This window comes from Denticeps clupeoides, chromosome 1 (genome assembly GCF_900700375.1).
Source record: "Denticeps clupeoides chromosome 1, fDenClu1.1, whole genome shotgun sequence".
Lineage (NCBI taxonomy): Eukaryota > Metazoa > Chordata > Actinopteri > Clupeiformes > Denticipitidae > Denticeps > Denticeps clupeoides.
The window spans coordinates 3,633,446-3,646,154 of record NC_041707.1 but is presented as its reverse complement, the minus strand read 5'-3'; the positions used below and the strand labels follow the sequence as shown (position 1 = coordinate 3,646,154).

The 12,709-nt window shown below is 50.2% G+C and overlaps 1 protein-coding gene across 1 annotated transcript; it reads right to left on the bottom strand.

Annotated features, from left to right (window-relative positions):
- Window positions 1-6,161: 6,161 nt before the first annotated feature.
- ythdf2 (YTH N6-methyladenosine RNA binding protein F2) lies at window positions 6,162-12,220 on the bottom strand. Its single transcript, XM_028986762.1, has 5 exons — window positions 11,854-12,220; window positions 11,160-11,239; window positions 7,919-9,523; window positions 7,011-7,073; window positions 6,162-6,449 (listed from the first exon to the last, which is right to left on the bottom strand). Exons 1-5 carry the CDS (start codon window positions 11,900-11,902, stop codon window positions 6,426-6,428), a joined length of 1,821 nt encoding a protein of 606 aa, XP_028842595.1. The 5' UTR covers window positions 11,903-12,220; the 3' UTR covers window positions 6,162-6,425.
- Between the last annotated feature and the right edge of the window lie 489 nt (window positions 12,221-12,709).

The window sequence follows — 12,709 nt, the reverse complement described above, 5'->3', positions numbered from 1 at the left end:
CTCAGGGAGCGCGCCATCCTTCCATTTCACGGCAGAGTTTCTCCATCCAATTTCAGCGGGTCTGGACGTATGTGTAATTTTTACATTTTTTTTTTTTTTGTACACGCGCATGTATGGATGCTAAAATAAATAAATAAATCAATCTCCTTTTAATAAATGCATGAGATGTTTTTGTCTGGGTCTGTGCGTAGACGGCTTCGGAGTAGGCGGCGCGTGTGCATGCGTGTTTACCCCAAAACGGATACAGTAGCGCACGCTGCCCCCCCGGCCATTTTACCGAGATGCTCCCTCACGCATGGCAGCCAGAGAGACATACTGTTACCCCAACACACACACACACACACACACACACACACACACAGAGCACGGGTGTAGCGGCTTAACAGCCTTCAACGTCGTCATCTTTAAAATGACGGCGGCAGAGAAGGAATTGAATAAAACGGCAGGCGTGGAGCCGCAGCACCGCTCCTCGCTTTAAGAGGCGCTGCTGTTCCCGATGCACAGACCGGAATCACCCACAATCCACTGCAGTGCGTATACCACACCATGACTTATCCCTTTTCATTTTTATATATATATATAAATAAAAACAAAAATATATAGGCCAACATTACAATGATAAAATGTGTTACGACAAAAATAGACTGACGAAAAAAAGGCAAATAAACAAAAGGTTCAAGGTAACATTAACACATAAATCAACAAAGCGCCTGGGAAGATGGGACAATAATCCAGCTCAGAATTCCTCCCCGCTTACTAATCGTCCCACCAGCTTCCCCACCGCGCTCCCCAGCGCCATAAAATGTGCTTTAACAAACAAACAAACAAATAAATAAATAACAATAAAAAAGCAGCCGTTTAAAACGGCTGAAGTCGGCTATTTACAGTCGGTTGGGTCCATTTGCCAGAGGGACATAAACGGCTCCTAAAATAATCGCCGAGCCCCGAACGAGGCGGGCAGGGGTCCGAGCTCATTTCTGTTTGACCCCCGAAGGTCAGGGGTGGTGGCGGATTTACACGTTGGGTGAAGGGGGGCGGCGGCGGCGCGTGCAGATCGAAGCGGAATAAAAGGGGGAGGTTGGGATGCGGCGGGGCGGGGTTTTGGGGGCTGGCAGTGACGCCTGCACCCCGCGAACAGCTGATGGCTGCAAATGATGGAGCGGGGCGAGTTCAAAGGTCAGCCCCCTTGCATTGTCAGTCAGGCCCCTCCTCCCGCAACTTGCGCGCATTAATATACATTTATGAGCGCCGTCTGGGTGCGTTGCAAGCGTGCGCGCGCGCACACACACACACACACACACACACACACACTGCAAACGTGCATGCGTGCACGCGCGTGTGTGTGCGTGCGTGCATGTGCGCATCCCGGGCAGAGGGGGTCTCCCCTCCCCCCACAGTCTACCCCCTGCCTGTGTAATCCCTGCCAGCTGGCTAATCCCCCTGCACAGATCAGCTGGGCTACGCATCCAGGACAGGACAGGGGCAGAAAGGGCCGGGACATTGTGTGTGTGTGTGTGTGTGTGTGTGTTGGGGGAGGTGTCGGAACAGAGAGCATAAATTGAAGCCGGGGTCGGCGCATCGCGCAGTGTGTCTGCGTCCGTGGCGAGCGCGTCGCCCTCCTCCTCCGGATCCGTATACATATATCCCTCTCGGCGCATATATGTATATCTGCGGCGCCGCGGGATTCTTCCCTTTTCCTTCTTTTCCGCACTTTTGTTTCATTTCCCCCCCCCCCCCTTTCCTAAAAACCTGGATTTTTGTAGGATTTGAGGGGGTGGGGGTGGGATATTGATCGAGGGACCACCGGCACCCCTTTCTTTCCTCTCTAACTGCATGCGTGGCACCTACCTCCATCCAAACCTCTCCACACCTTCCACCCCTGCGTGTCACCCCGCCTCTTCCACACCCCGAAAAGGAGACTAGGACGGGGCAAGGGGCTTCGACCGGGACAGCCGAGGGACAGCGGGAGTTACACGTCCTCCGCAGGAGACGGCGGGATTTGTATGGCGTGATTCTCGCCGCTGTTACGGTCGCTCCGCGCGTGCGGTAGGGCGCGTAGAGGGATGCTGCCATTTACTGTACATGTCTGTGCTGAGCGGGCGAGCGAAGGAGAGCGAGGCAGAGAGAGAGAGAGAGAGAGAGAGAGAGAGGGAGGCGAGGAGTGGGGGGAGGGAGAGAGAGGAGAGATGTGGAGCGGCTTGGCTAACCGATACAGCGACGCTCCAGGGCTGACGATGAGTGGGACCTCGGTCGGGGACGATGGCGCCCGCGTTCCGGAGGGGACGTGAAGTTGAGGGGACGAGGCCATCATGCCGCCACGCCGTCCCTTCTTTGTCTGGCTCAGGGCAAGGAGGTCTGCAGGAATGAGACAGCAGCCAGGTACCGCGGCTCATTACGGTGCAACAAAGGTACATCACCTCTCCGCTCCCGATCTGTCGTTCTGTTGACAGAAAGCCGCCCCACCGGGTCCCATGCAGGACGCATGGCGGAGGACGAGATTCGCAATTTTTTCCGTGCGCGTTGCATGCGAACGTAGTGCAGGCGGTGGCGTGCGGTAGACGCTTTCTCGGCGAGGGACATGAAGTGTGCTCCGCAGGACGCGTTGTCGCCCGTGTAAGATGGAGACGTGCAGCACCAGCAGCGTTGTGGCCAAAGACAAAAGAGGGACAAAAACAGGTGAGGACGGAGGGACGGCGAATAAAGTGACACGGCCGTGCGAAACCCGACGGCCACAACCCGGAGGAGGACAGAGCAACGAGGCGAACGAAACCCCCCCCGAGCATGTTGCCAGGCGCGGTGCAATGCGCAGGGCGTCCCGGGAAGGGGGACAGAACCTGGGTTTGAACTCTTTGTGTTCACAGTGGACCTTGATTTAATTTCAATACAATTAAGGCACGCGGTGAATGCCAAGAGAGAAACCATGGCCAGCCGTCGCTTACCCGGGGACGACGGGGACGAGGCGCCCGCGCCAGGACACCGGGTCGGGAAGCTGGGGACACGGGAGCCGGTCAGCCTGAAACACGCCAAGCGGAATATTTCACGCCGGGGCTGTAGGTGTACAAGAACACACCCGACAATCCACCACGTTTGAAAGTTTAATAAAGTCGTTCTTTGAAACATCTGATGTTATACTAGTATTATGTGACTTTTTGTTTTAATTTATTATTATTATTATTTAAAAAAAAAGAACATCTCTCTCCAGCGCAGGCCAACACATCACAAGACGCGGTCCAAGCGGTTTCCAACATCCAGACTATCAAAAAATGATAAAATACGATAAACTTACCATCCAGGCCAGAAGCAGCGGGGTGTGTGTGTGTGTGTCTGTACACATCAGGGCGGAATTTAAAATACACACGTTCACAGAGAGATGGACGCGAACGGTACAGCGGTCACAGCGCAACAACAACAACAACAACAAAAAGAAAATATTAATAATATTAACAATAATGATTATAATTACAATAAAACAAACACACACGCGCGCGCTGACCTTTCAGCAGCAATAAAACGAAATGAACACAGTCCGCTCCTCTACAACCACTAAACACATATACAATACACACACACAAACCCATCTTAGTCAAATATTGCGGCAAAAGCACGTCAACAATTCCAGTCAGGCCTAGAGAGAATATTACTATTAAAATACATATCAGGGCCTATAAATTCCAGTAGTAACGCGTTTTTACACTATGTTAAATGTATATATAAATGAGATTTAGACATCGTATTCTCACCCGACCGCGTTGTATGTAAAAGCAACATTTATTGGACTTTTTTTTTTTTTATCGTCAGACCGCCGGCGTGCCCGTGACGAGGCCTGTTTTTAAATGGTCGTATTTTTCACGTCGGACGAGCGCGATTAGTTTATGTACGCGTATTCACGTCCGAGTCCGTCGGTGCGTCCATCGTCTTTTTTTTTACTCGTTAGATTGTTCGTTTTTGCTCCTTTTTTGCAGATTTCGTCTCAGGCGCGTAACACTGCGCGCCGACGGACGCGCGCACGGTGACGCGGTGGCGCGCGAGGAGGGTCAACAGGGTCACCTGACCCATCAACACGCACATTCACGCACAACACCAACGCACGTTCCGAGAGGGAATAAGAGTCGGTTTCTTGGGTGTTTAATAAGTAACTACGATGCTTTTCATATGAAACGATTTCTAATTATTATTTCACAATATTTTGCATCCACTCGTGCTTTATTTGGGGATAACTGCGTATAATAGACGAACACAACATTCCCTGCATTTATTTTCATGCATCGGGTAAAAGTATCCGCCGGTCTCCGAATGCACGACACGCAGTCGGGTCGAGCAGGCGAGGACGCAGCGTTAACGCGCCCTGGGACACTCCGTGCCTCCTTTTCATTTGTCCGTCCCATGGGACAAGTAGGCCTCAGAGAGCCAGAGCCAGGGGTCAGAGAAGCGGGCCCCCAGGGGCCCACGGAGCGTGGCACGTGCCCGCTGCGCCCAGCCGGAAATACGAAAGCACTAAATGCTCGCATTGTTGTCGCGCAAAGTGCACGGCAGCAGATTGCCGGGACGCTTGTGACCTTAGCCGACATTAGACACACTTCTGTTGTCACAAAGCCTACATATGGTGACTTTAGAGAATTTGGGGGCAACGGGAGGCCCCGGGCCTGAGGGATTTATTTACCACAATCTAAATTTGAAAAGTGCTACATCCCCCCCCTCCTGCCTGGACAGCCCCGGCACGAAGGCGACAAAAAGGTGGGATTACGGTCGCACTAGGCCCAAACCAAGAGGCCGCTTTCGCGACCTCTTCTCGGGCTCACACAGGTATACAGCCCCATTACGCGGTGTGAGGGAGGGTGCTTTTAAAAGTACCGTTACTGAAATGTATTGCAGTCGACGCAAAAAAACATAAATAAATAAAAAATGGGAGGGGAACCAACGTGGGGCAACATCGCCCCCTGTCGGCCACTGCGCGCCACCGCGGACGCCATTTTCTCAGCAGGAGCGCAGAACAAGAATACCTCGTTTCATGTTTTTAGGAATGAAATGCCGTTCGCAGAAAACGGACCAAATCACACACTTAAATGTTAAATGGACAGTCAAAACACTTACATATATATATATATTTTTTTTTACATTAGGAATCCAGAAAAATCATACTCTGAATGCAGCATATACATGACAAAGGGAAATGTAATCAATGTATTATAAATAAATGTAATTGACCTCTGCAATCAGGAAATGGAAAGAACAGGCAGAACGCTGCTTTGTGTAGAATCTTTATTGTTCCACGCAGAAAGGCCCACGGGTCGGGAGGACAGATGGCGGTGGTTAGAACATAGTGGGATGGTGTAGAGGGGTTAACAAATTGAAAGTACCGGGGAGGGACTCGTGTCAGTCACCAGGGAAGTTTCGAACGCTCCTGGCCGAAGGAAAATTAAGAAAGCGCCCCCCCCCACCAAAAAAAAAAAAAAAAAAAAAAAAAAAGTACAGAACAAGGGGAATGGACACGGGTTCTGCAGTGTATACACATTTATTACTTTGAAACTGATTAATAGAAAGAACTGGGGCGTGCCCACCGTAATGAAGACTTCAGAAACAGAGGAGCAAGGAGGGGGGGAGAGGGAGGGGAAAAAAAAAAAAAAAAAAAAAAATGGAAAAGCAGTCCATACCAACAATTTAACTTGCCCACGAAAGGAAAAATGGAAACTAAGTTCAGAGGACTGCAAACATGACCCCATTAGTAGTTTATATATATATTAAAAAAAAAAAAAAAAAAAAACTTAAATATTTTGCTTTCAGACCATTCCCCCCACCCCACCAATCACTGAGCAATAAAAATAACTCAGGCGCGCCCTGAACATTCAAATTTACTTCGCATTTACAATTGGTGTACGGAGAAGTAGACAGGGAAACTTCTTGTGAAAAAGTCGTTGACAACATGCACAGCCGTTGAATTACCCACAATGCACTGCCCTACTACAGATTCCCGATTGGATCAATCAAAGCTCCAGTGGGGGCAGTGCAACGTTTACAAATAAATGAAACAAACTGCCCAATTGGACTGAGGGCGCTATAAGTGGACCAAAAAAAAAAAAAAAATTCCGTCTTCAGGTTTAGTGAGATGGAACTCGTTCTGTCTTCGACTGTAAAAACTGAAGTTTAAAAAGAAGAAGAAAAAAAAAAAAAAAAAAGGGGTTTACCTAAGCATTCTATAGAATTATTAAGTCGTTGAAGTCCTATGAATAATTGTTCTTTTCCTTTACTACAACTTCGAAGTAAGTCTTTTAAGTCAACAGAAATCAAGAGTCTTCATTTTAAATTTTTTTTTCTCGTTTTTGAATCCTTGCTTAATTCTCCCCCTTTTGCACGGGTAAAGATCTGAATGTAGAGAGAGAAGGGGAGAAGTATGGGCCATCACAGTCTCTTGCCCAAATCACTGACTGTTACTTGACACGTCCTTGGCGATCCTGAAAACGAGAAGAACATTGTATTAATATAGTTTGCTAAAAACAAATTAATTTCCAGATGACTACGATGCTGGCCTGTAAATTTGAGTCACCGTAGTAAATGTCACAAATAATTTACCAACCCTGGCCACACGATGGCAGTATACAGGTGAAAGCCAGGAAGCACAATGACATGATTAATAGGGTTGTGAAACTTCTCTGCTTGCATAACTTAAATTTTTACTGTAATCAATGCAATCAACTTTTCATGCAAGTCTTTGAGATGAGGCTTAATTTCACACGGACTACCGAAACAGGCCTTTTCCTGGCATCTGTGGCATCAGACAAGTCCGGACTTTTTCTGCCCATTGCCAACGACAAATGACGCTGACTGCAACATTTTTCTTGGGTCACTCACTGACATCCCAGTGAGTGCACGCCGCTACAGAGCACATGCCGTTCAGCTCCAACGTCCTACCCAGGGCGGTGCTTGTACGACTTTTTAAACTAGAATTTGTAAATTAAGTAATTTCTAGGACCAGAGGCCAAAGAATAGAGCCACGTCAACCAGACAGACCTTACCTGCAGTCTGTAATGGCTCCGGCTGGCATTTGCGGTGTAGGGATCCCCTCCCTGAACTTCCACCTGTTGGAACGCAGGAGAGCGGTGTTAGCGCTGAATAACATTCTCCTGATTCTTCTATACAAACGGCAGAAGGTAAACCTGCATACAAAGATCAATACTGGTGGAAGCACTGATGGAACGAGCCTTTCAACGCTAAACAACGCTGAAGCAAGAACCTTCCCTACACAGGTCCATATAGGCCTGTAAGAACTGGTCCTTGTTATGGCATACATTAAAAAGAAAAAAAGTTCTAAAATGACAACATATGAAGTCTGTAACAGCAAGGACACAGGACTACGGGCCAAATTAATCTCGACCTTGCACGTTACACCCGACGGGATTAGAAGTGGTCCTAACACGCAGTTCTCAGAAAAAAAAAAAAAAACTGAAATATTTCTACAGCAGGACAGACAATTCCATAACATCTCAATTCCGTAAATAAAAACTTATTCAAAACTAAGACGATTATAAAAAAAAAAAAAAAAAAAAAAAAAAGCAAATTGAGACGTTCCATTAACTCCTGACAAAATAGCCCAGATCTGGCTGAAACCTTAAACAAGATTTATCCCAAAATAAATAAATAATGTTATAATATGTGTGTGTAGGAACAATACTAAAGGACACAAGAAGTGTTCAAATCGTTGTATTTCGCACATCATGGATTAAACACAGCCGGAACGCCATTGTGTTCTTACATAATTGCAGGGTGCGCATAAATTAAGACCGCACTGGTTTAAAATAATGTCCACGTCCACAATCGCACCACGGAACATCAACTGGAATTTAATTTAATAAGCAGGCAAGAAAAAAAAAAAAAAAAAAAAAAATCAATTAAATTATTATTATAAATTTTTTTTTTTTTTTACCTTTTTCACACTCTCCTCCTCCTCCTGACGCTTCTCGTAGTGCGAGAAGTCGTCGAAGATGGAGGTAGTGTGCTTGTACCCGGCGATGATCTTCAGCACCTGCCGCGCCTTGTCCAGCGGCACCTCCTGAGTGTCCCTCGAGTTGGTGACCGGCTTGTTCTCGTTGTTCTCCAGGCGGATGTGCCGCAGCTGGCTGTTGGGAACGTCCTTGACGAACGCCCAGCGCACGTCGAAGCGCCCCTTCCACTTGTCCTGGGACCAGACGCCGGCGCACGTGTTGTAGTCCACCGGCGAGCGCATCTCGGCCACGCCGCAGAAGTGGCCGCTGCCGTTGACGCTGAAGAGCAGGTAGAGGGGGCCCTTGGCGGCGAGCGAGCGGTACGCGGCGTCCAGGCGCTTGTTGCCGTGCTCCGTGCTGCACCAGACGTTGTACTTGATGGAGCGGTGGATGTCGTCCTCCGAGTAGCTCTTGATGATGAAGACGCGTCCCTGCTTCAGGTTCCAGTCGAAGTCCTTGGGGTTGTAGTTGTTGACCAGGCGCAGCTTCTCCAGGACCGGGTGCGGCTCCGAGGGGGCGGGCGCGCCGAGCGGCCCGCAGCTGGGCGGCGACTGGCCCGGCCCGCCCCCGGCGTCGCCGAACCCGTTGGCGCGGTTCCGCGGCGGCACCCAGCGCGCGGGCTGCGACGGCGGGGGACCCTGGGTCAGGGGCGGGGCCGCCGGGCCCTGCGGTGGATGCTGGACCCCGTTGGGGTGGAGGGCGTTGGGCACGAGCTGTCCGTTGGTGAGGGGCAGCTGAGGGGTCCCCGCCGCGGCGGCGCCCGGCTGCGGGGACGCCTGGTTGGGCGGCTGTCCGTTGGTGGCCAGCGAGGCCTGCTGAGGGGTGGACGCTTTCGGGATGGTCCCTTTGTTGTCCCAAGTGCCAATATCAATGTTGTGTTTAATGGGGGGAGGGGGCAGGTTCGTCCCGCCCACGCCGCCTTTGGCTTTCTGTTTGGGCTGCGGTTTGGCCGGCTTGCTGGCAATGTCCGCCCAGGACGCAGGCTTCGCGGGCGCCATGGACACGGGGGGCATGGCGGGAGCGCCAGACACCTGGCTGAGGGGACCGCCCGGAAGGCCGGACCCGACCACCTTGGGAGCAATGTCCCCGGCGCCGATCTTGAGCCCGGCCATGCCCTGGTCCAGGCTGTTCATGCCGACGGCCTTGTTGAGCGGCTCGTTGGCCGCGAACGGGGACTGCCCGTCGATTAAAGCGCCGCCCAGCGAGCTGGGCGCGTAGGCGTAGCTGCTGCCGTAGCCCGAGCTCTGCGTGGACTGTCCCTGAGAGCTGCTACTCCCCCAGGCGGAGAAGTCGATGCCGCTCGGGAAGAAGTTGAAGCCGTGCTGTCCGATGAAAGGGTTGCTGCCCAGAGCCCCCGACTGGCCGAACACGGCGTCCGGGAGGAAGTGGTGCTCCCCGTTGCTGAGCTGTCCATAGGAGGCCAGATAGGGCATCGGGGGGTCGCCGCCGGTGGACCATGCTGCTTCATTCAGGGAGTAGGTGAATCCTATGGAAGGGCTGTAGTAACTGGGCATGTAGGAGTCCGACATGGCCGTATAGGCATTGCTCTGCGGACAGGTGAACAAAGAACGCTCAGTCAACAAGCACCAAAGTCCGACTAATAAAATATTAATATTCGCTACTGCATGCAGACCACCCCACATCTCCACGCCCTTTCGTCAATAGAAACACATGGCCTGCCATTGCCCACTGTGGTAGAGTTAAAGTAAAAAATATCAAAATATCAGATATCAAATTCAAACAAATAATTGTAAAAATAAGTACAATATGAAATGACTAAAGCGCTCTCAAGATCCAGGGAAAAAGCATCTCAGATCCCTCACGCCCTGGTCACAGACCTTTTGACCTGCTGCCCTCCGGCAGACGTTATAGAAGCCAGCAGACCGGGACCAGGCAACACAGGAACAGCGTCTTCCCCCGACAAACAGCTGAAACTGTCTCACTTCGAATCACCTAACGTTGCACAGCACTTTATGTACTCTGTTTATAGGATTTAGATTTTTGGCCTATTTATTGTACTGCACATTGTTCATTGTTATACATTTTACAGCATTTACCAGACGCCCTTATCCAGAGCGATTTACAATCAGTAGTTACAGGGACAGTCCCCCCCTGGAGCAACTTAGGGTTAAGTGTCTTGCTCAGGGACACGATGGTAGTAAGTGGGATTCGAACCCGGGTCTTCTGGTTCATAGGCGAGTGTGTTACCCACTAGGCTACTAGCACCCTTATACACTTATAGACCTATGTACATTCATAAATAAATAAAATAAATAAAAAAATTCTACAACTTATAAAAAGAACACTTGCACACATCCTGGCACATTGTTGTTTTCTTCTACTCTGTACTTGAGCAACACCATCTACCGGAATCAAATTCCTTGTATGCGCTTGCACATACCTGGCCAATAAACACTATTCTGATTCTAGAACAGTTCAGACCACAACCACCCAGTCCCTCGTTTAATTAGTCAGTCTTGGTCCGAGGTTCTCTAGCAGACCAGAGGGTCACCGCAGCCACCCACACGATCACTGTCGGAGCTGGAGGCGCGTCAAAACAGACCAAAATAAAATCGCTGTGTGCATTGGCAAGGATCATACGATATAATCGATGCGTATTGAATCATGATATTGTACTTTTTGCAATATTCTACAGCTTGGTGAAAATGTAAAAACAGCACCGATATACAATATGCTGTGTACGATCTATATTGATCAAATTACATTAATAATTCAGCCAAAACACAGTAACTCTGCACTGAATTTGACTAAATTTGTGTGTGTGTGTGTGTGTGTGTGTATAATATATATATATATATATATATATATATATATATATATATATAAACGATATTTTCTAAGACCCGTACTCTGGACTATATGAATAATTGTAGCCTGATTGGTTCATTGGTGAGTGTCTTACCAAAAAAAAAATAAAAAAATGGCACCTTAAAAATGCAGACTGTGTCTTCAGTGTCAAAATGTCGATGTCATGCCGGACCAGGCTAGTCCACGGTTTCTCAATTTACCCCCCCAACCCCTTTCCCTTGTGTTCAGAAGTGATCAGTTCTGGGGGTGACGACCATAACGCCCCCCCAAGACATACTGAATGTGATTTTGGGCTTAAGAAACTTAACTCTTCCGTACTACATGTAACCCGAAATGTGGAGTGAAAGAACCCACCTGTCTGCTCTGAGTGTTCAGGTAAGGCTCGAACTCATCGTCATTTAAAGAGTCCTTCTGGGTGACCGCTCCGTTTTGCACTGCAAGAAAAGAAGAGACGAGAAGTCACAACACAAGAAGCCGGGAAGCCGCCGCGACACAGTCCACCGTGTTCGGTACCGGAGCGCGGCGAGGCCACGGAACCGGGCGACCGAAAAACGGCTTAAAAAGAGAGAAGAGACGAGAAGTCAGGTGGCGACTTCCAGGCGTGAGGAGCCAGGAAGCCGCCGCGTTAGTCCTCCGTGTTCGGTACCGGAGCGCGGCGAGGCCGCGGAAACCCGGCGACTTCGCGCCAGGCGGCCCGAAAAACGGGTTGAAAAGAGAGAAGAGAAGAAGAAAATTCGTGGACCGGGACAGGCGGGCGGACCCCCTTCCTCGCCACTTCCTGACGCTCGTCACGCAGTTAGCCCGGCTAGCGCGTTAGCACAACTTCCTTGGTTTTCGGTGAAAACCGACGAGAATAGAACAGAAAAAACCCAACACTAATAATAATAAACGACAAAGAATGATGATGATAATACTAATAATAAGGCGGATTTAAAAGGCCAGACCCCTCGCTCGGCAGGGGAAACGCGCCTGGCCGAAAACGGGCCTGCGCCGACACGCGTGGATCGGAAAGCCGGAATAAAACGCGGAGGAGGCGGCGAGGACCCACCTTTGGTTCCCTGGCCTTTCGGTCTCTGGATTGGGTCCAGGTGATTCATGAAGGTGTGCGTTTTAGCGCGGGCAGGGCAGGAGAAATCGGGGGCTGCGGCGGGTGGTCGGTCGGGGCCTGTCGGCTCACAAAGCGCCGCTCTTTATTACCTGCAGGCTGCGGACATCGCCCTCCTGCCGGGAGCCTGCGGGCCTGAAGCGGGTTCTCGGCGCGGTGCTCGGTCGGGCGGCCCCCGCCTCTCCTTCTCTCGCTCTCGGCGTGCGTGTGGCTGCGGGAGCGGCGCGGCGCGGACACAATGGCGGGCTGCGGCTTCGGTCTGTCGCTGGCGGGGCTCTGAGGAGCGCGGCAGCTTCAATATGGCCGCCGAGAGGCCCGCACCTACGGATCGCGCATTTATCCACGTCGCAGCGGCGCCCCCTGGCGGCCTGGAGTCGCCACAGCCTCTTAAAGTTGCAGGTTTGACGGTTCAAGAGGTTTGGCTGCATATATACAGTACAGGCCAAAAGTTTGGACACACCTTCTCATTCAATTACCATTTACATTGGTAAATTCTCACTGAAGGCACCAAAACTATGAATGAACACATGTGGAGTTATGAAATGTGAAATAAGTGAAAACATGTTTTATATTCTAGTTTCTTTGCTCTGATTACTGCTTTACACACTCTTGGCATTCTCTCGATGAGCTTCAACAGCTCGTCACCTGAAATGCTTCTCCAACAGTCTTGAAGGAGTTCCCAGAGGTGTTTAGCACTTGTTGGTCCAGCTCACCCCAAACCATCTGGACTGGGTTCAGGTCCGGTGACTGTGGAGGTCAGGTCTCCACTTTTTGTTAAGTACATAACTCCACATGTGTT